The sequence below is a fragment of the Stomoxys calcitrans genome, chromosome 5 (assembly GCF_963082655.1).
Source record: "Stomoxys calcitrans chromosome 5, idStoCalc2.1, whole genome shotgun sequence".
Taxonomy (NCBI): Eukaryota; Metazoa; Arthropoda; class Insecta; order Diptera; family Muscidae; genus Stomoxys; species Stomoxys calcitrans.
This window is the reverse complement of record NC_081556.1, coordinates 77,632,699-77,656,934: the sequence shown is the minus strand read 5'-3', so window position 1 is coordinate 77,656,934 and position 24,236 is coordinate 77,632,699. Positions and strand designations below refer to the sequence as shown.

At 32.3% G+C, this 24,236-nt stretch overlaps 2 protein-coding genes across 9 annotated transcripts in view; both read left to right on the top strand.

The window, feature by feature from the left end:
- The window catches only part of LOC106096016 (longitudinals lacking protein, isoforms F/I/K/T), a 366,249-nt gene that overhangs the window by 184,315 nt on the left and 157,698 nt on the right, over nucleotides 1–24,236 (top strand). The window lies entirely within an intron of this gene.
- Nucleotides 6,400–24,236, top strand: part of LOC106096019 (uncharacterized) — a 29,456-nt gene continuing 11,619 nt past the window's right edge. The window contains exon 1 of the mRNA XM_013263527.2: nucleotides 6,400–6,525. Within this exon, the coding sequence (XP_013118981.2) occupies nucleotides 6,498–6,525 (28 nt within the window). The 5' untranslated portion in view covers nucleotides 6,400–6,497. The remainder of the gene's footprint in view (nucleotides 6,526–24,236) is intronic.

Sequence of the window (24,236 nt, the reverse complement as noted above, 5' to 3'; positions counted from 1 at the left end):
AAACAAAAAAAAAAAAAAAAACAAATCATTCGAACTTCGAATTATATTTATATATATATATATATATTAAACCCAAGTGTAAACGTAAGGGATACGCATTCCAGTAAGTGATAACAAATAGTTTTTAAAACAAATCAAACCAAAAAGAATCTTAAGTAGAATCATAAGTAAGAAACCTGTGAAAACAGTACAATTCACCAGAAGATTAAAATAATCCTCATCATCATCATCATCATCAACAACAACAACAACATCTCCATCATCATCCACAAACTCCTCCCCCAAAAGAAAGATTAATGAAATACCGCAACTACTACTACTACTACTAACTCGCTCTTTAAATCTAAAAAGTAAACACAAAATTTAGAAATTAAATACCCACAAACCAGATTTTAAGTAAAAACTAACTAATGCGCTATGACAAAAATTACAAAAAAAAAAAAAAACATTGTTGAAAACAGTAAATATATTTCTAACTCGTACTCTATATACGATACATATATACACCCATTCCCCTCACATGATATATTGATAAAAATTATAATATATATTTTATAGACATTGAAGTAAAATTTGAATAATATTTTAGGTTAATATGCCTTTTAAGACATTTCAAAATTTTTAGTACTCAAAATTTTGCGATATTTGGATTGACTTTGTTTAAATGTTATCCAGGATTTTATGTCAAATAGCAATAAATTCCTTGATAACGGTTAGGCAAAGTCAACCGAAATATCGCAATAAAAATGTATTAAAAACTGTGAACAGGACTGCCAGACGTGGCGATTTTAAGTCATTTTGACTATTCTTTTGCCAAAATTTGGCATTTTCAGGGTTACGGGTTATTGCTGTAAATCTCTTACGTGTTGGCGATTTTTTACCTCGAAGGTCACAATTATTCAAATTGTAAAATTTCCCTCTAATATTCTATTAAGGAACAGGGGGCAAACTTCAATGAGTCCTTTCTGATTCAAGTTTAAGCTCAATGATAGGGGTCCTCTAAACGAGTCCTAACGGCGTGCCGTACCTCTTTTGTGGAAAAGTTTTTATGTCGCTCAACTAAGAAATTGAAGTTTACTTTTAAAGATTCTTTAGCCTATCATTCTGAAAGTAAAAATTTAGTCAAAATTTCATTGAAATTTTGTCCTTAAAGAATTTTTGTTATGAAATTTTATTAAAGATTTCATAGTACTTTTGTTTTTAAGGGAAATTTCGTTAGATTTTGTCTTTGGAGAAAATGTCATTAAAATGTTGTCTCTAGAGAAGATTTTATTGATTAATTGAAATTTTATCTAAATTATTGAAAGTAATAGTAAACAAAATCGAAGAGCCCTCGTTATTTGAGTTTCCAGAGATCTTCCACTTACAGAAATTGTGAAATCCTATTGAAAAAAATCGAATTTTATGACTTCTTTTTCAGAAAATTTTTTTTCCATTTTGACGATTTTTTTCTCATATTTGACGAGTTTTCATGAAAAACGCCTGGCAGCACTAACTGAACCTTATACTACACAAATTGAATTTCTTTATTTAAGTTATTTCTATTAAAGGGGAGTGAGTTAAGCTAATCTGACCATGATAATGAATATTACCAGAAAGTCAAGGATTTTACGGATTTCTGAACTGTATATGCAAAATTAACAAAAGATTTTGAGAATATTATTGATCTGAGTTATTTTTTTTAAGTTGTTTATTATTCTCGCTTAAGGTCAATTTGAACAAAAATTTGTAGTTTTTAATTGACTTTATTTAACCATTATCAAGCATTGTTGTTATTTCATTCAAGCTCGATATTTTTGATTTCTTATTTCTTGAATGAAATAACAACAAAATTGAATAATAAAGAGCGATTATAAAATTATCAACTTTGCACAACCGTTATCAAGGATTTTATATGAACCAGCATCACATAAAATCCTTGATAACGGTTGTACAAAGTCAACCAAATTTTCGCAATCAAAATACATTAAAAACTGTGAATCTGATACTACACAAAATGAATTAGTTCATTTGAGTTATTTCTCCCAAAGGGGAGTGAGTCGAACTAAACTGTCTCATGAGAAAGAATATCACCAGAGAGTGAAGGATTTAAATGATTACTGAAAAGAAATTGCCAGACTACAGATGGTTTTGATTACTTCATATTTGATCAAATGTTCAAGCATTTAGAGTTTCTATGACAGGAATTGGCAGAGAATAGACTTTTTCCATATGAATATGTATTTTTTTTAGAATTCAAAAGCCAAGAGAGAAAATATTGTATATGTTAACTAAATGCGAGATATAACGAAGTGGTATGCATAATATATCACATCTTATACATTGATACCATATGTAAAAATTCGAGATCTTCAGCTAATGTATGCTAAAATACCTTCAAGTCGAGTCGATAAAAATAGTTTCGATACAAAATTCTACTCGTATTCGGACTCTGTTTCAAATTTGTATACCCACCACCATAAAATGAGGCTATACTAATGTAGCCATTCCGTTTCTAACCCTTCGAGATATTGATCTGTGATCGTTTGGACATTCTAAGTCGATACAGCCATGTCCGTCTATGAAAATCACAATAGCGGTCGGACGCGTAATGCTAGCCACTCCAAATTTTGATTAGCTACTTGTCGATGTAGGGGATCGTTGGGGATCGTAAATGGACCATATCGGCTCAGATTAGGATATAGCTCCCATATATAGTAATCCATTGTGGCTTAGTGTTTTCCAAACATCCCATTATAGAACAAATTAGAGGGAAACTAACTTCTCACATTATCAATTGAGTGCTGCCCGTTTCGAATTAAGCTTACTGTTTTATGTCGTGTCCGCCGAACGGCATGTCACTGAAAAGTGACACCTCTTGATTGAGAAGTTGTACATGGCTGAAATACTCACAAATGTTGCCACATCTGGTGAGGGGATAACCACTGCTGGTCTCGCCGTCAGGATTTGAACCCGGGCGTTTGGGCATAATAGGCGGGCATGATAACTTTTGCAGTTATCCTTCGACTTGAATTCTTGAGTCCCTAGAAGTTGCAATTATTATACGATTGGGCTGAAATTTTGCACATAGTGGACTGTTACGACTTTGAACGATCGTGCCAAGTATGATCCAAATCGGTTTATAGCCTGATATAGCTCACATATAAAATTTTGCACATATTGTTTTGTTACGACTTCGAATGATTGTGTCAAGTATGATCTAAATCGGTGTACAGACTGTTAAGCTCGCATATAAACCGATTTGATATATTTAGCCCCTAGAAACCTCTACGGTTATACAATTGAACTGAAATTTTGTACATAGCATATTTTTGTGTTCAACAATTGAGACAAGTATGACCCAAATCGGTGTATAGCCTGATAAAGCTCGCATATAAATCGACCTTCCAAGATGATATTTTGAGCTCCTGGAAGCCGCAACTTTCATCCGCTTTGGCTGAAATTTCGTGGCTAGTGTTGTTATTACTTCAAACAACCATGCCACGTACGGTACAAATCGTCAAAAGTGTAATTTTGCTCATAAATATTCCATTAAGGAACAGGTGCAAATCGGTATATAACCTAATATAGCTCTCATGTGAACCTATGTCCCAAGTTGACATCTTGAGCCTCTGGAAATCGCAAAAAATTTCCGATTTGATTGAAATTTTGCACATAATATTGTGTTATGGGAAGCCACCGCGGCGCAGAGGTTACTATGCCCAGATATGACGCCGAACGCCTGGGTTCAAATACCGATTTGAACATCATAAAATTCTTCAGTGGTGGTTATCCCCTTTACTAAGGCGCCTTGGTATCTGAGTTGATAGCGTGCTCTGATTGCCAGAGCCGGGGGTCGTGGATTCGATACCCACCAGAGACCTTGGTCTGTCGCTACTGTGGTATCACAAAGGGCATAAAATTGTGAGTGAGTCTGTAAAGGAATATCATTCTTACTTAACCTAAGGGGTTAAGGTCCGAGGCCATTCAGTTCCCGAGGCGATCGGTCTGTTGGACTGGAACAACCTTGCTCACCTACAGGAGCTTGAGGAGAATCGCCATCTCCTCATAGAAATGTGACTACAACAACAACAACTAAGCTATCCTCTTGCTTGACGAGGATCACCACTTCCTCTTGGAAATGTGGCTACAACAACAACTAAGATATCCCCTTATTTGACGAGGATCGCACCCTCCTCATGAAAATGTGGCTACAACAACAAGAACTAAGCTATCCCCTTACTTGACGAGGATCGTTACCTCCACATGAAAATGTGGCTACAACGACAACAACTAAGATATCCCTTTACTTGACGCGGATCGCCACCTTCACATGAAAATGTGACTACAACAACAACTAAGCTATCCCCTATCTATCTATTAGCCTTCCATGGGCCCTAGAAGATTAAATTTTTGCCTGGTACTTGAAGTACAACTATGCCCTTCAAATCAGTGCATTTTGTGTAAACTTTTAGCAAATTTTCCATGGTGGTGGGTTCCCAAGATTTCGCACGCTTTAGTGTAAACGTTTAGCAGAATCCAAAGTGGCGGGTTCCCAAGAGTAATTCGCAAGGTGGGTTCTAAGGTGGTTCCTAAGGTGGTTCGCAAGTGGTTTATATGCTCGGAATTACAAATAGGTATTAAAAAATGCAAGCGTATGTCTTATAGATAGACAGACAGTTTAGGAAAAGTCATTGTTGTAGAGGAAAATTCGAGCTGATTGATGATTCAAATTTTGAAATTTGCAGGTTTTATACTGAAATTCGAGGTTATTTTTTTTAGAATGGGTAACTTCAATTTTCCCAGGAACTGCTGCTTGAGACTTTTGCCATATTAATAAGTTCTCTGTTCTTCTTATGGCAAAAGTGGGAATTTAGATATTCATAGAAACATGACCCATATCAAGCCTGGAATATTTATTTGAATTTTACTTCTTGAATTGAACATTTATTTCTGTCTCTTGTTTTATGTAAAACTATATTATTAGACGAGTTTCATTTGCTGTAAGCCACAAACATCTAACGATGCGAAGGCGAAAAGAAAGACATCCCGATGTTATTGGCATAAATACGAGTATGTACTCATGAAAGAAATTGCTAATTGTAATGATGAAGATAACCATTAATTTTATGCATATATTATTTATAAAACTTTTAAAATACATACATATATATATATATATATACTCTTTAAATTGAAAAACTAAAAATATTTACATACATGAATGATCTATATACATATTTTTTTGTACTTTTTAATAAATATATTTTCCAAGAAAAAAGTGTTTGCATTGTGTGAGATTTGTTAGATATTTACTAGAATTTAAGAAGCCGATTACTGCTGATGTTTTTTGTTTTTTTTTTTACCAATTTAGTTGCTTTATGGTCCTTGGGGACATTTTTTGAGCTTTATTTTCAGGGTTAACACAGTTTTTGTGTAAAGACAAAAAAAACTTGCATTGAGTATTGACGAGAGCATTTCACCATCATCATCAGAATCATCAAGTCACAAGGCAACGAGTAGATTCATCATTCAATATCATCAACACCATCGTCATTATAACCACCAACACCACTATCATCATCATCATCATAATTTTAGCAAACCAAACCAAATCCATCACCACCACCTAACCAATAAAGCTTATCAATCATCATCACTGTGCGCTCGCTTGCTAAAAAAAGAAAAAAATAATTATTGTTGCCTACTGTAAACAGTGCTGCCCTGTTCCCATTATTTCCTTGCTCGAAGGAGGAAGTATTTCAAGCAATCAGCAAACACCATTAAAAATCTCACCAACACCACTAAAAACCCATAAAAAGAAACAAGTAACTGTAAATATCATGAAATTTTTTTTTTTTTTTATTTTCTTAATCAAAACTATAACTATCTCTACTAAAATTATAATTTTTTTTAATCGATTCATGCAAATTTTTTTATTTTGTTTTGTTTTTAATCATACATACACGTTTATGTTTTTCAAACCAAAATGCATTTATGCAAGTGCTAAACTACAACATTTTTTTTTTGATTGCTAAAACTGCTCTACTAAAATGTTTTGCCAAAAAATTCTAACTAAGGTTCAAATTGATTTCCAAAAAAAAACACAACAAAATAAAAAAATAAGCTGTTTTATCTTCTACTTCTTACAATCTTAGTATTATTATTTTTTTATATACTATTTATTAGCATATTTTTCAAAGAAAACCTCTTCTGGGTTATACCAAAAATCTAAATGGAAATGTTTTGTTTCTTTCTTTCTTTCTCGTTTTCGATATTGTCTTGGGGGAAAAAAACACCAATTCTATTAATTTTAGCTTGTGGCGCTAGCAGCTGTTCATCGTCATCACTATCGAATCCGGGTAATTCGAATTGCCAAACATCACCGCCACCTCCACCTCCACAATCGTTAATTCGTGATTATTGGTATGAATTGAAATTCTCGGATTTATTCAAGTTCATCAATGCCGATGGTCGCTATCAATGTCCACGTTATAATTGTTTAAAAAGTTATAAAGATGCCAGCTCTCTACAGCGACATATCAGGTGAGTCCATACTTTCTATACACTTGCCATTTGAAATAATGATCAATCATATTGCATCACGCATAAGGCACTATTAGAAGATGTATCAATAAATGTAGAATTTAGGGGTTATTTCAAAAAACTGTTTTTAAAGTAAAAATATTTTTATAGGTATTTTTTATATGTATAAGCATTTCAAAAAGTATTAATTATGTGGGACAAACTCCTAATTTAAAAAAAAATTGCAATCTTAAAAAATAAAAAATTAAAGAATGATTTAGAGAGGGAGAATACAGATACAAGAAGAGAGAGAGAGAAAAACAATGTAATCACAAATTCAACGAAAGAACTAAATGTCCACTATCCCATAACTAACTATCGCTGAAGTAGGAAATACAAACTAGATATCTACAGAGTTATAAGAGATATAAGAGATTATAAGAGAAGAAGAGTTATAAGATATAAGAGATTATAAGAGAAGAAGAGTTATTAGATATATAAGATATAAGAGATTATATGTTATAATTATATCTATCCGAAATTCTTATATATCTTATAACTCTTCTTCTCTTTTAATCTCTTATAACTCTGCAGTTATCTAGTTTGTATTTCCCACTTCAGCGATAGTTAAAGTTATGAGAAGAAAAGAAGAGTTATAAGAAGTTTTGTACAGTTCTGCAAAAACATTTTGTAAGGCATATTTTGCAGATGTCTAGTGTGTTAGCATGTTTTATGCTGGAAAATAATTATTTTAGCATAATTTTTCCCATCCGATTATCTTTGGTAGAACCTAGTGAACCAAATGTTCACAATTGGATCAAAAGTCTGTACGAAAGTCGGCAAATTCATCCGACATATGGAAGACATTTATTTGGTTGACTCGATTTCAGAACGAAATGTCGCAGGTAAATTTGAAGTTTTTGCTAACCCTTCGCACGGAATTCTGAGCATAATACACAGAAAATTCTGAAGGAAAATAAGAGCTGTCGTGCAAAATTCTAACCAAAATATGAAATGATCTCTTATTGAATTCTGATGTATTATTCGACGTGTTGCATCGATTTCTATGCGAAATTCTGAAATAACGCCTTATTAAATTCGTATAGAATTTTAACCAAAAATTTTTGACCCCTCATACAGTAATAGTTTTTTGAGATTCCATTGCAGGATATTGTCCGGCTTTGTTTAAAGAATATTATAGCAAAAAAAATATTTAAAGTCAGCAAAAAGAGTGTTGATGCCAGCAGCATTTTCTGGTTTCCTTTATCGCGATTTCATTTTCAACCAAGAAAAATCTTCAGAAGGAGGTGCCAATGAATCATTTTTTATAAAATAGAGCTTTAAAGTCCCCCTGTCTCCATGACTGAGAAAAAGATATATTTCTGCATTTTCAGAGCTCTCACATCAAAATATATGATAGAAATTAATAGGATATGTTTAAATGCTGATCGACAACTAAAAAATAAAAAAATCATCAGCCAAACAAAATGAAGAGCCCAGCACGAGATAGCTGTATGCACCACACAAGCTAGAACTTTGAGGTCTGATCTTTATGGTGTTCTTTGCTTTGTCACGAGAAGCTTAGCTGCGTGGTACCAAGCGCGTCCACAGGTTGCGGATAGTGGAATGCTCCATAGGGAGTAGCTGCAACGGCAGACGCAGACAATCAGCGGTATCGAGCGGAGAGTCTCAGTGAAAGGTCAGATGGCATCGGCTCTTGCACAAATACTGAATGCCTATGATGTTCCATATGACAAGGCGAGTTATTGGCGCCTTTAAATAACCAATGGCCACTCTACTCTCACGGCGATCGGTTCGGAGCGATCTACCTCACCTACAGGAGCTTGACAAGCATCGCTACCTTCACATGAAAATGTAGTTGCAACAACAACATCAAAATGAAGAGAACATAGCGAAATTATTCTTCTTTCGCGTAAACATCGCTCAGAATTCTATCAGAACTGTCGGAACAAAAATTCCTTCAGACAAGCAGAACAGAAATCGTTCAGAATTCGCTCCTAACTATCGAAACTTCCCTCAGAAAGTCGGAACGGCATTCGGAACTAACTCGAAAAGATTTTGTCATAAGAGTTCAAAATTAGTTAAAAAATATCTGACATCAGACATTTGTGGCTTCCAGGGCCTCAAGATGTTAAATCTGGAGGTAGATTAGGTTGTACAACGATTTGGACCGTACATGGCACGGTTTTTTTTAGATCATACTTAAACACTACATGCATATTTTGAGCAATTATGCCTTCCAGGGCCTCAAGATCTTAAATCGAGAGGTAGATCAATATGGGAGCTATGTCAAGTTGTACACCAATTTGGCACGGTTGTTGAACGACCTAATAAGTCACTACGTGCAAAACTTCATCCAAATCGGATAAAAATTGCGGCTTCTAAGGGCTCAAGATGTCAAATCGAAAGCCCACCTTATTATCGGAACTATATCGAAATCTGAACCGATATGGCTCATTTGCAATTCCCAACAAAGTAGTTTCTGCAAAATTTCAAGAGAATATCTTTATTCGTATGGCCGCTATCGTGATTTCCATAGATGCACGGACATGGCAAGATCGACTAAGAGTATCAAGACCATTAAGAATACGTATAAATAAAGGGTTTTCCAACAAGAGATGTTATTTTCAATCACCCGATTTTTTCGGTAGCTTTCACTTTAAAGCTTTTATTCTTTGACATTTGACAAGTAGAAACTACACCATTATTAAAATAGAGAGATTCAAGCTTCAATAATGTATTGAAATTATTAAAATTCACTACAAAAATGGTAAAAAACTTACAGTGAATGTTCGCAAAACTGAAGCATTTTTCACTTTGCCTCTCATTCTATCAATCATATATGGACTCTCTGGCTTATCCGTAACGTGGAAGTATTCAGGCTTATAATGATGTGTGGTGTTTTGGTCTGGTGGACGGCACTTCAAAAATCTATCATTCAGTACTCAATCGGATTCAAGTCTATACTAGCTAATCTTCGCTTCGCGGTCACATTGAGAACGACACCAACCTATGTGCATGAATTGAACTCTAAACTTATGGTTAGATGAGGCTTCCAAGAGTAAGAACTACTTTACACATTGCATGGGAACTGAGGTCTTTTGGCATGTGTTCCAGACTAACCTTGGAACAGAACAGAAGTCGAAATTATTGTGCCCGTCCTAACCAAAGACGAAACGCGTCCCACAGTGGTTGGTATGTTGTGATCGTTGGCTTTCCTCTTCCATCGCAAAAAAACTTCAATCATTAGGCTCGTCTCGAAATAGAAATAAACGAAAAATAATTAAATGAATGAAATTTTAAACTTTTCGGACCCTTCGGAATCGCACATATTTTTAAGCTCGATCTTCAATGGGACAAAACTCTTTGGAATAAAAGTAATTTCCCCGTTGTTCCTTAATGGAACATTTTATGTTAGGTTAGAGTGTCAGTCTTTATACAAACCTAGTCAATTTTATTCCGTAGCATCAGACCAAAGCCTTTAGAGGGAATTGACCCTCCCTCTGGTAATCCGAGTACTCCACCAACTCAACTAACGCACTTATCTCTATCAAATGGCTTCATTGATGGAATACCGCTTTATTCATGTGGTTGCCGAGGCTAACTTTGAAGTAGGACATTCTGCTGACCCACATTTGTTAACTCAATTTCGATTGTGTGACTACCTATGGCTGCAATGTAATATTGAAGTAGGTTGTTCTTTGAACTTACAGCTCACATTAATTAAAGTTAGTAAATTGAACTAGATTGTTCACTAGTTCTTTAGGTTAAATGACTAATTCCTAGAGTCCATACAGTATAAGATTAAAATAAAAACATGATCTAATTAAAGAGGTGAACGAAAAAGACCCACTGATGCAAACTAGTTCAGATCGTTCATTTTAGTGACATGTTCAATTGAACAGATTCGTTTGCAACACTATAGGTCTATTAAAATCAAATGAACTGATTAAAGAGAGTGATGAAAAAACCCAAATGATGTGAACTAGTTTATTTCAGTGCTCATTCAATTGAACTCGTTCGTTCGCGAAATGTACAACTGTTTACCAATACGATACAATATAAAACGTTAAGCACCGTTTGGTATTGACTGTGGTATCATTTTGATATTGAATTGATGCCAAATGGTATTAAAAAGAATGTGAATAAGTAATACTTGCAGGTATTGGCAGAGAACCGTCTATTTTCTACCATTGTAATTTTAAATTTCGTATTTTAGATTTTGAATCCTCTATGATAGGAACATCCTCTATATATCCTCTATAGGAACACCTCAAAATATTGACTTAGACTTCGTGAAGTATATATTCTTGATTGGCATGTCGTTCTAGCTATCAATGTATTTTCATCACACTAACTTCTGAACAAATAAAGCTTTCCAATGCAAGTTTTTCATAAATACCTTATACCGATGTAGCTCAGTTGGTATTGTAAATAAGATGCATCGGGTTACATTTAGATATAGTTCCCAGATATACTAACATGACGGTTTGAGTTCTCAATCATGTAAAGGCTATAATTTTCATACGATTGAGCTAAAATTCGTTACAGTGATATTGTGTTCGGTTCAGAAAACTAATACAATTTTCATATAAACCAATCTTCAATCTTCAATACAATTTTCATATAAACCAATCTTCAATCTTGAGCAATTAGAGAATACAATTCCCAATCCCATGGCAGCCGATTGTTCGATAGAGTTTAACACACTGCTATAACAACAATTCGTTGTGGTTTTTGTTGTGATTTACAATATCAAACTTGTTCATAACCAGATATAGCTGTCATATAAATCAATCTTCTGAATTGAGCAATTAATCTTCTGAATTGAGCAATTACACTTCCTACGCTAATTCTAAATTATAAGAGTATGCACTTCTTTTAAGACCTTCAATTGTACTCTTTTTTTATAGTATATGCTTATTTTTCTGATATCATGAATTAGGCTATCTATGTTCAAGGGTATACAGTAGTTTTGACTTAGCTGCCACATCATGTTTTGCACTCATTTTGTGGTAGAAAAGCGTAATTCTTACTTATCATTAATGTGTTTTACAGTCAAAAAGTGACAGTGTCGCTTACCAGCCATAGAACTGGATCTTAAGTGTAATATTCAGTTACATCTTTCTTACTTTTTTTTGTGAATGTACGAGTGAGAAACCCAGTTTTCTTCTATTCCACACAAAAAAGTTCAGCTCGAGTTTGTTTGAAAAATGCCGCGCACTTTTTTGGTTTTTGTGGCAGTTAAACGGAAAAATACAGAAAATTGTAAAAATGCAAATTTGCACATTAAGGAACAGGGACAAACGTCTCACATATCAATAAGTGCTGTCCAATTTAAGTTTAAGCTCAATGATAGGCAGCCTCCTTTTTAATAAAATAAAATTTGCACTTAAGTGATTGACCATTAAGAGAAATTTAGGGGGAAAATTTACTTTTTAATATATTCATATACATATTTTGACAGAAATATTAAATTCGCACTTAAATGATTGACGGTTAAATCAAATACTGAATAAGCTTCGGCCGTTTATAATATATGATTATTGAATAAAAACACCTATGGAAAAAATGGCCAAGAATCCTAGCAAACTCATACTCCCCGCCCGACGGCTCTCCAAAGTGGAGTCGAGCTTAATGACCCTGAGAATTATGATTATTGAAAAGAAATTGCCTAATCAACAGATCCTTGGACATAGACATAGCAGCCATTCGTATACGTTCCGTTTCGAAAGGTGGCTAGGCTCTCTTGTTCACTACCTCCGACTCCCGGCTATGAGGCTCATTTTTGTGATACTTAAGCAACATCCTATGCAATTAGCATATGTGACTGTTGAAAGACTATGGAGAGCAATCCTCCCCGTTCACCTGTAGGTCAATATCTCATTCATGAAACTTTCTTTCCAAATCAATTTTTAACATAATACTCTATTATTTGACAATTAAAGTGATTGCCAATTCCCATGCGTGCAATTCAATCGATTGCAACCACTTTGTTTTTTGTTTAAGTTCTATATGGAGATATGCTGCCTTCTTGCGGTGATGAATATTGGTATTGTATTTTACTTGTAAATTCAATATGAAGTTGGTAAATTTGGATTTATAGTTTTAAGTTTAAGATTGTGTACTCTCTCTTTTTCCTCGCTCTCTCTCTCTCTCTCTCTCTCTCTTTGGAGGATAAGTTATTGTATTAGGGCATCCGTTATTTTCCGTCTTTGTAATCGTTAGAAAACTCACACTCACAAAAAAACCTTCGATCCAATTACTCATACAACCACCATTGAATCGAATCTATTTTTCTCTGTATTTTTTCGCTTTTTTTTAGATATGAATGTGGTGGTCAGAAAAAATTCCGCTGCCTTATGTGCGGTAAAGCATTTTCACAAAGCTCCCACCTAAAACGACACCTGGAGTCGGGTGTTTGTGTTAAATATTACTTATGAGATAATGTTTTCTTTAAAATTACATAGAATTAGCAAAAAATTCATAATATCAAAAACAAAAACAACAACAAGAACAAGAACAACAAAAACATTAATCGCAAATTTCAAAAATCGAACAAATTCAAGCGTTTAAGAAGAAGAAGAACAACAACAACCGGAAAAAGAAAAATACAAATAGTAAAAAAGAAACAACACCAGACAAAAGTCAATAAGAAAGGCCACATGAAGAGTTGGTGGTGGAAGAAGAGTCATAGAAAATCAAGTACCAAAAATTAGACAGAAACCGAAGTTACATACATACCGACACACACACCTACACGAAACAATAGAACATTACACTGAATCATAGACGGAATATGTACACATGCATATACACTCACTCACTTACACACCTACAACACACTGTAAATCCTTAACAAAATGAGCTGTTAAATTATTACCTATGAACAAAACAAAAAAAGGCAAAACAAACAAAAAACACATAAAATCAATACAAACATCAACCAACAATTTATCTAAGTCAAAAACAAAAACAAAAAACAAACGTGTTAATTAAATTTACATATATATATATATACAACATACAGACAGACTATATATTGTAGGAAAATTTTTAAAAGAAGAAAACTTCTACTGATTGATTATTGAATAAAACCCTCTGAAAGAAATCCCCAAGAATCCTAGAGAACTCATTTCCTCTTCTCCCCGCCCCAAACCTCACTCCTGTAGAAACCAAAAGCCATTACACATCCAAACTCCAATCCAAACAACCCAACCCTAACTAACCTAACCCAACTACCAACAAAAATAAAACAAATTTAAGAGAAAAAAATGGATAACAAAACGAATTTATTGGATGCCACATCATCATATTTTTTATTGAAACAAAAAGAAAAATCTGAGCAAAACAAAAACGTTGAATACATTTAACAAAAACAAAGGAAGAGAATACTGTTAATTTTTAATAGTCGAAAAATAAACAAAAACAAAAGAGAATATAATAGTGTAATAATAATAATAATAAAACAATTAATTATAATAGTTGTTAATTTTAAATTAACATAAACAAGAGGAAGAAGAGACGAAACAAAAAACTACAAACATTTAATAAGAATATAGTTTAGTTCAATACTCCTCCTCATCCTCCTCCTCACCCCTACTCCTGAAAAGTAATCGAACAATATGATGAACAAAACAAAAATGTCAATAGTCGGCCTAAGACGACTTTAAAAAGTTATATACACACCAACTCCTTAAAAAATCCTCTATGATAATGAAGGAAGAGTTGCCAACATCTACCAACTGCATCTGTGGTGAAATGAAGAACAAGCCCAAAAGATCAATTTTGCTGCACTATACTGTTGCACATGAGGCATGATGGTGCCAACACTCACCACACATATCCTTGAGAAAATGAGTACTTGATTTAGAGGAATTATACCCAAAGCCAATATTTAGTCAATACTTTTAGAAAATCACTAGCGGAGTTAAACTCCCTTAGAAAGTGTATCCACTAAAAGTCCCTTATATTATTGTTTAGAGTTTTTTCTTCCCAGTGCCAAAGTCGGTTTAATAAAACCCAAATAAGGTTATAAGCAAACCTGCGATGCTAATCTAGTTATATTTTTTTTTTTGTTGTATTTTGTTTGTTCTAATTCAAGTGCAATATTTTCTCAGCTTCTAGGTAAAATTTTAATTCCTTCTTAACTGAAAGAAAAAATAAATTACAAACTTTATAAAACATTTTCCAGAGAATTTTCCGTAGGCCTTATTAAATTGTGTGTGTGTGCAATAAAAGATTAGATCTCTAATTGTTCTTCCTTTTTAGCAACAAAAGTGGGCTGTATGTAGATAAAATTAAAAAAAAGGAAATAGACATCAGTAAACGCAATTTTGCTTTTTTATTTATCTGACAAACTTTCTGTTTTTGTTAAGACTTCGTATCTCATTGCCATATGCAGCCCGAATGCTGATTCTATAAAGTCGAAAACCACCTCGCAATGTGGCAATAACCGCACAACGAAGTGATACAAGTAGATACAGTACTTAACGCATCATTGAAGCAATTAATTTCTAAGTGCTAATGTGCTGACTGAGCTGCAGATCTAAAGGGACATTTTCAAAAAGTATCTCTGTAAAATGAAATTAGTGTTCCAGAACATGGTTCTTTAAACACGGAACTAGTTTAGTTCAGTTAGTTCACCAGCTCCATTCGTTATTATTATATATTGCATGTTCAGCCGCAATAAAATCTGATATTTGTATGATTCTGTTTCGAAAGTTGGAATATTTTAATATTGACAAGAGAATCATAATTGCATGCCTGTGACCCTTGATTGATACTAGCAGCGAAAGCATGATGAAAGTAAATGAAATGACAGTGTATGATTAATGGGCTGATTGGGCTGGTGATCGAAAAAGTGTTGAATAATGTCGTTCGTTCATCTTAGTTCTTTTTAGATTCACTGAACTAGTTCAGTTTAGTTAGTTCTAATCGTTTTTGTCTCTTATTCGTCTAATGGTTAATCTTCTGCCTTTTTTACATTCATTTGCATATTAGACATTTTGCAAATATTAAGAGTCTCAACAGTGTCATAAACGCATAGCTGCCAACATTCATTCGCTTTCCTGAATTTCACTAGCAGCAAAGGAAAAATCAGAGTTAATATTTGATTACTGAGCTAGTAATCGCACCCAAAGAGCATAGAAATAACAGGTCAATTTCTTTGTCAGTAAATGTCCTCCTCATAGGTGTTGTTAACCAAAAAAGAAAAGAAATACAATAAAGAAAGATATACATATTGGAACCCTATATTTGTACGTGCATTAAGCCATAGTTTCCTTCACGGGAAAGAAAATAAGGGATATTGAGAAAATGCAAGCGACGGAAATAGCATGACATTGAGAGCAGAATTCTGCTTGCGGCATGTTCGTAGACGACTGAGGCAAACAAATTCAATTGGTTCTTTTGTTTGAAATGTGAAAAGTTTAAAGTTTTATTGTATTCCAAATTCAGAGAAAGTTTTTCACCACCACCACTAAGGTATAGCTTATAAAGTCAACAAAAAGTTTGTTAAATTAATAGCACCACTTTAGTCAATCAATACCACTGAAAAATATGGCATCATTCAAAGTTAAGTTGAATATTAAAAATACATTAAATAGGTATTTTTTATTTTATTTAAAATTTTTTGTGTTCCAAATCCAGAGAAATTTTTTCAATTTTAGCCTTAACGTCAATAAAAAGTTTGTTAAGTAGATAACACCACTTTAGTCAATCAATACCACTGAAAAATATGGCATCCTTCAAAGTTATAATTATGAATATTAAAAATAATTTATATAGGTATTTTTTTTATTTTAATTTTAATTTTTTTTATATATTTTTATATTTTATTAATTACATTTTTCTTTATATATTTTTATTTTCTATTTATTTCAAATTTCTTTATTTATTTATAAATTTTCTTCTATATTTTAAATTATATATTTATTTTTTTTAACTTTTTTATTTTTATTTATTTTTTATTTATTTTTTAAAAATTTTTATAAATTTTTTTCTTTTTTATTTATTCTGTTTTATTTAAAATACTTTTATTCCCTTTTTATTTTTTCTTTCTTTTTTTTAATAATAAAATTAAAAAAAAGTAAAAAAATGAATTTCTTTTTTTAAAATCTTATTGCATTTTTTACTTTCTTTAATTTTATTATTTATAAAATTTTTCTAAATTATTTTTTTGTCTTTTTTTATTATGTTTTAAGTTTTTCCATTAATTTTTTTTAAAATAAATAACACCATCTTAGTCAATTATTGGTAGTGAAATATAAGGCATCATTAAAAGTTAATTTTTTATTTTTTTTTATTACTTTTTTTTCTTTTTGTTATAATTTTTTTTTGTTATTTTTGTTTTTTTTTTTAATTTTTTGTTAACATCTTTTTTTAATTTTTTTTGTTTTTTTATTTGTTTTTTTATTATTTTTTTGTTATAATTTTTTTTTATATTTTTTATATACATTTGTTTTAAGTTTTTTATTTTTATTCTAATTATTTTATATTCTTTAATTTTATTATTTTGTTTCTTCTAATTTTTCAAAATTATTTTCTTTTTATTTTTGTTTTTGAATTTTTTTTTATCGTTTTTGTACTTTTACTTCCTTTTTTTAAGATATTTATTTAAACTATTGTTTAAAATCTTTATATATGTTTACTTCTTCATATACTTTTACTTGGTTTCTCTTTATTTTGTTTGTTGGATTTCTTTATCCAGCCGAGATTTAGTTTCTATTAAGAATAGGGAGCCAAAAATTTACTTCTATTTTTTTTAATATTTTGCTTATTTCTATTTTGGTGTATTGCCTATGTATTACGTTTTGTATTTTTCTTTTTAGATTTTTTTTTTATTTTTTATATTTTACTTTTTACTGTTCAATTGCTTAATTTTTGTTTATTTTTTTTAATTTAATTTTTATTTATTTTTTTTATTTAATTTTTGTTTAATTTTTATTCGTTTTTTTTTTGTTTCTTTATTTTTTTTCAAATTTACCTTCTTCTCTATAAAAGTCATAATGAGTTGTATAAACACTTTAAAATTTTACACTCAATTTAAATTCAGTTAGATGATTTGCCCAATCCCTCATATTGTATTAATTTGGTTTCTAAATTGTCCCCGAGAATCTTAGAACTGTCCTCAGTTAGCATTCTAAAATTACTAGAAAAAAATCGCTTAAGACACTTCCGCCATCTACCAGAAATGGCCGATAAGAAGATATCGTACAAGGATGATAAGAAGCAATAATATAAGGGGCCTTGATGTGATGAAAACATCACTGGTGAATAATACAAATTCTCTAAAACAGTTAAGGCTTTTAACTCATTCATATGGGACATACAAACTAAAATTCATAAGCATTTCCTAAAACGCAATTTCGTTTGGTACCAATGAAACACATCAATAGAATCTGTCAAACTAGACACATGACTTTTTCTCATCGTTTGGTATCTGCGAATCACTTAATTTTTTTTTATATTTTATTTATTTTTTTCCATATTTTATTATTTTTTTTTTTATATTTCATTATTTTATATTTAATTTTATTTTTTTATATTTTATTATTTTATATTTTATTGTTTATATATTATTTTATTTTTTTATATTTTATTTTATTTATTTTTTTTATTCATTTGAAAATCTTTCTAGTGTTTCCAATATTCTTAGTATCTGCAATTTTTAATTTGTTCGCTTACTTTAATGATGCCATTATCTGCAAAAATAAACAAATTTTTTATAGATATTTCATAATAAATTGAAAAAGGTATTTTTATAAGTAAAATCATTAATAAAATCTCATACTAAAACAAGAAACAGAAAGGCGAATGTCAGTTTAAAATAATAAAAGAAACCGAAACCAACAATAACACCTTTACAAAAAGATGCATACATATATATTTATATATGAATATATATATATGTATATATTATGTTTATAGCCATAAGAAACCTTAGAGGAGGACACATGAAACAAAATTAGTTGTAAAGCAAAAAAAAAAAAAACCAACAACGTACTGTGTTTATTTGTTGCCAAATATATACAAAAACACTTAACACAACAACACTATCTGTATTCAATTAAAAATAAAAAAAAAAAAACGGAAGACATATACAAAATCAATAGACAAACATACTCTTATACATACTCATCTACAGTTCTATTATACATAACAACATAAGAAAGCAAAAGGATTCAAGGAGTCGCCTTTGGGAAGAGGTGGGTTTTTAATGCATCCTCAACACATCACAATTAGTCAATTTTTTTCTAAAAACTCCCAAAATAAAAAAAAGAAATACAAATAAAAAATGGGGAATAATTTAAAAACTTTATTTTTCTCTGAGGCGACTTTTGAAGCATCCCTCCCTGGACCCACATTCTGCAAGAAGTTTAAATAGAAATTCTATCTTAGCCCTCTCTCCCACCCGACAAAAATCAGCAAAGCAAAGAATAGAAATATATTGTTAACGTTTAAAAACAGAAAAAGAAACCAAAAAAACAGAACAGGAAGAAGAAACAATTTGTAAAAGTGTTTTAAATGTCAGAAAAGTGTTTGTTATACATGTTGAACAAAGTTGCAAAGACAAAAAAAAGAAAAACATTCTGCAAAAAAATAAAATTATGTAAAATGTTTGTTATCGATGATCAAGAGAGTTTAGGCAGAAGAGAAATATATATACAACATACACAATGATATATATATCTACGTAACATATAATTATATATGAATATTTATATACATATACATTAAAGATATACTATTAATGTTTTTAGACAACAAATGGATCGTGATAAGATCTAAACCCAACTCGTTCATATTCAAAAATCAGACAGAAATGTAGTTACTACCGAAAACAAAACTCAATTTAAAGAAAACAAAAAAAATTACAAAAGAAAACAAAAATAATTACAACACGTTAGATGAGATTACAAATACATTTTATATGTACTTGAAAAGAAAAAAAAATATATTTAACGATTTTATATATGACAAACACTTACACACACACACACGTCAATATCATAAAACTTAAAACTTCAATTCGCAAAGAGCTTTTTCGCATACAAATATTCGTTTTTAGCACTTCAGTTGTAAATATTACATTTTGTTTGGTTAATTTGTAGAGATTTATGTTTTTGAGAGCTTAAAATGCCATTTCAAGAAGTGAAAAATTTTTATCAAACAAGTTTGCCAGGATTCACTGAACATTACTGGGCATTAAGGATGTCAACTTGTTCTCTTTTTACATTTAATCTTTGTTTACTTTTTTCCTATATGATGACATTTTCAATCGGCAGATTTGATATCCTTGATGATGTTCATGGAGCCCATCCAAATTATATCTTCGCATGTGACCTAACCTTCTATTAGGTGAATCCTGCAAGGTTGCAACAACAAATTCTGTTGTTTGCCGACACTTATTTAGTTGGTTTCCTTTCATTTCAAAACCCTTTCAAATTATTCTGCTATTAGAGCATACATACATAGTTTATTGTATTGACTTTTATAGAGCAGTGGTTTTTCATCTGTTTGGCTTTTAACAGCCGGTCATGTGAGTCAATTTTTGTTCCATTGTTTTTTAAGTCGAGCTTAATGACCAAGCGAATGCAACATCTAAAGGAGAGATTGTTCAATGAGTCTTGAAGAAAAGAAATTGCTAGTTCCTCAGACAAGGCAGGACGCATGTTGCCCCACTGGTAGATGCATTTCGATAATTGGGTTTCATTATCTCATCGGCACCATCGTGAACTATGTATGCCCGTCCGTCTGACCGGCCTACAGTTCACAGCCTATTGTTCGTAGTACTTATAGTTGAGATCATAAGCACAAATCCTATGTGAAATCTCAACTACTACTATCAGACTGTTCGCTGTAAGCTTTTTCACTGAGCAATATCTCTTCGAACAAACTTCCTCTATGGCCTTTGTATTCATTTTATTTCCTTGTCAACGTGGCAAGGTCCGCCTGCCGATATCAACATGATCGCCACACATGTGGTGGATTTTATTTTGAAGACGAACTTTTCGTCTTTTATTTAGAAAAAATAACAAAACTGCTCTTCTAAGTTCCCCGTGCTTAGGGTGTACTATCATCTTTTTTATTTGTTTGGCTTTTAACAGCCGGTCATGCGAGTCAATTTTTGTTCCATTGTTTTTCAAGTCGAGCTTAATGACCAAGCGAATGCAACATCCAAAGGAGAGATTGTTAAATAATTCTTGAGTGGGTTTTACTAAAATTCCTTGTTTTAATCATGGATCAAGTTATAATTGTTAAAACCTTTTACAACATACATTTTGTGAACTTCGCTTGATTGAGCAAATAGTTTGTCAGTTTGATTGATCAAATAGTTCCACCACAGGAAGAATTGTGCGCAAATTTCTTTATAAACAGCAAACCCAACCTGCTGTTAGAGTTCTGCCGTTATCTGGAAATTGAAATCGGGGCCGCCGGTAGCGGTCTTTCATGAGGATGCTATTTAGATTGCGCTTAGCGTCATATTATATGAAATAATTTTAAAGACCCGTTATCTTATTTTATATTAATCAACACGCAGGGGATATTCCCTATAGATCCCCTTTACATTTCTGGAGCTCGTAATTAGTGGAATAGAAGTCGATTTCACATTCTTATTGTTCGTTCGAAAAATGAGTTTCAAGGTACTGCAGGGTTCGGTCAACTTGCCTATCGCTCACAAACTGATGAGCATTGCTAGAAAATCTTGTGTTCCTGGTGAATCTCCTTACTTCAGGTATCTCCATACTTCAGGTAATTTCAGTTTCGTCAAAACAGCACCACGCTGCCCACATACTCACGATGCTCAAGGGAAACAATAGAGTTGTATAACCTATCAACACCATCGCTCAACACTGAACCTGCTCAAGTAGTTCAAAGGAGGATTTGTAGCCCCCACCCATACATGGTAGTTATATACCATCCTAGTCCAGATTATATTGATATTAGGAAGATCAGAGAAAGTGAAATACTTTTTGCTCCGCTTAAGAAAGACCAAGCACTTGAATACTTCTTTCGAAACTTTGAATATGTGCTTTGACCAATGGACATTACATGGTGTCTTCATTCCTAGAACAATGAGAGCATCTGATTGCTCAACATCAATGCCACCGATAGATAATGACAATCCTAAAGAGTTGGTGAATCGTTTGTGTGACAAACAGCAGCACTGGGTCTTACGTACATTAAAATTGACTCGATTCAATTGACCCTACTCTGAAATAGCCAGCAAATCCCGGCAGAGTGTATCATTCATAACCCGCAATGTCTTCAATCTCTTGAGGACTCGGCCTGTGCTTCTTAAAGTATGACGGCTGTCAAGCGCATGACCATAATTTGATTATCGGATACATATTCTACTCCCAGCCCATATTCCCCCTTATTCCAATGGCAATGGTGTAGTCGAATATCGAAATGTTTACAAAACGGTAGTATGGTTGTCGAAGACGAAAAATGGTCTTCTTTGGTATAACCTTAGTCGAATTCGAATGTCTAAACTACATTGCGTCTGTTTGTCGAAAGAGTATGGAACCTGCTTTTGTATTGCAAATGCAAATTTTCCCATAAACATTCCATTAAGGAACTGGGGCAAACTTCTCACATTTCAATGAGTGCAGTCCGATTCAAGTTTTAAACTCAATGATAAGGGACCTCCTTTTTATAGCCGAGTCCGAACGGCGTGCCGCAGAGCGACACCTCTTTGGAGAGAAGTTTTTACATGGCAAAGTACCTTACAATTGTCGCCAGCATTAGGAGGGGATAACCACCGCTGAAAATTTTTCTGATGTTCCCGCCAGGATTCGAACCCAGGCGTTCAGCGTTCGCCTTCGACTAGGACTGCTGTCGATATTCGCCTTCGAAAACGGGAAAAAGGGCGATTATAGTTCTACAGATTATTTTCTATTCTCAAAGAAACTTCAATTGCGTCCCATATTGTCCCAATTTTAAGCTCAATGATGAGGGACCTCCTTTTTATAGCCGAGTCCGAACGGCGTGCCGCAGAGCGACACCTCTTTGGGGAGAAATTTTTACATGGCAAAGTACCTCACAAATGTCGCCAGCATTAGGAAGGGATAACCACCGCTGAAAAATTTTCTGATGTTCCCGCCAGGATTCGAAGCCAGGCATTCAGCGTCATAGGCGAACATGCTAACCTCTGCGCTACGGTGCGCTTTATTATTTTTTTTTATTTACCATAATATTTTACTATTTGCAAACTTTCGAGTATAAATAAGTTACAGAATACTACGAATTGTGAAATTCGCTTTTGACTACGACAGCTGTCGATATTCGCCTTCGAAAACGGGAAAAAGGGCGATTATTGTCCTACAGATTCCTTTGCGTCCCATATTGTCCCGGTCTTGTCTGATTGTGGGCTTTTTTGCTAGTGAATGCCCCACATTTTGATGGGTTATACGGGTAACCCACTACTATATCTCTTATACTCTTCTATATATCTTAAGTAACCCCAACATTGTTCTTATTCTGTCAAATGTTGGGGCCGAATTCGAATTCTACTCCACAATACCTTTCATTTGATACCCATATTGTCCCGATCGGCCAACATGTCCGTTTGGAGGGTTTTAGGGTGGGGCGTTCCCCCCCAGATTAAGATATCGAATTCATGTTTTTTGGTTCCTATAGGATACAAACTAAATTTCGTTTCAATTGTTGCATCCGTGTTGGAAATAACGCATCTTTAAAAAATTATGATGAAGTGGGAGAATTATTCCTCTAGAAGTGGAAGAAATGGCGCCCAACGTAAAAAGTATATATTTTGTTTTGTTGACAAACCTATTTGTTTTCTTTTTTAAATCTAAATTTTGAAGGCAGCTATTATAGTATCAGTTTATACTTTATTCTTCTTAATATTAAATGATTCTGATGCCTTTTTTTCTCCTTTGCAATGCATACAGCCCTCTATTGTTTGTGACATTTGGATACATATGTTTTTTGTTTTACTTAAATTAAATATTATTGGCAACACACATCCATATAAATAGCAAATCCTGACATTTTTCTATCCTCCCCCCAAATCCCTGAATCAAAAACGAGTACAAATTTTTTCCTTGAAACAATTTGTTGTTTTATGTTTATGTTATAACATAGAAAAGGATGAGAAGAAACAAAACAAAAAAAAAGGTACCCAGCTCCCTCTATATTTTAGGTATGACTTAAAGAAAACAAACAAAAACAGAACAACAATTATAGATTGATTGTTTATTTGATAGACAAATTTCATATACTAAAGAAAGGACAAAAAAATTTTAAATCAATAAAAAATTTAATTTCATTGATTTATTTTCTGCAATTTAGTCAAATTTATACTCAATTTATTAGTTATCCTTAATTAACTTTTATATGACTCATATATATATATATATATGAAACAAAAAGAAACGAAAAAAACCTTATTTGTTGATTATTAAAATAAATTGAAAAAAAAAGAATCCTTGAAAAGAAAGTGAAAAAAAGAAACTAATATATAAAATATATTAAAAAAAGAATAATTTATTTTTAGTCGATTAAGAAATTAAGAATAACGACGAAAACAAACAAACACACTAACACTCACACTCACATACACACACACATACAAACACTTACTACAACAACAAAATACACTTGAAGAAAACAAATAAAAAATAATAGAAAATGAGTGCCATTATTGAAAAACAAAACAAAAACAAAAAAAAAAAAAAAACAAA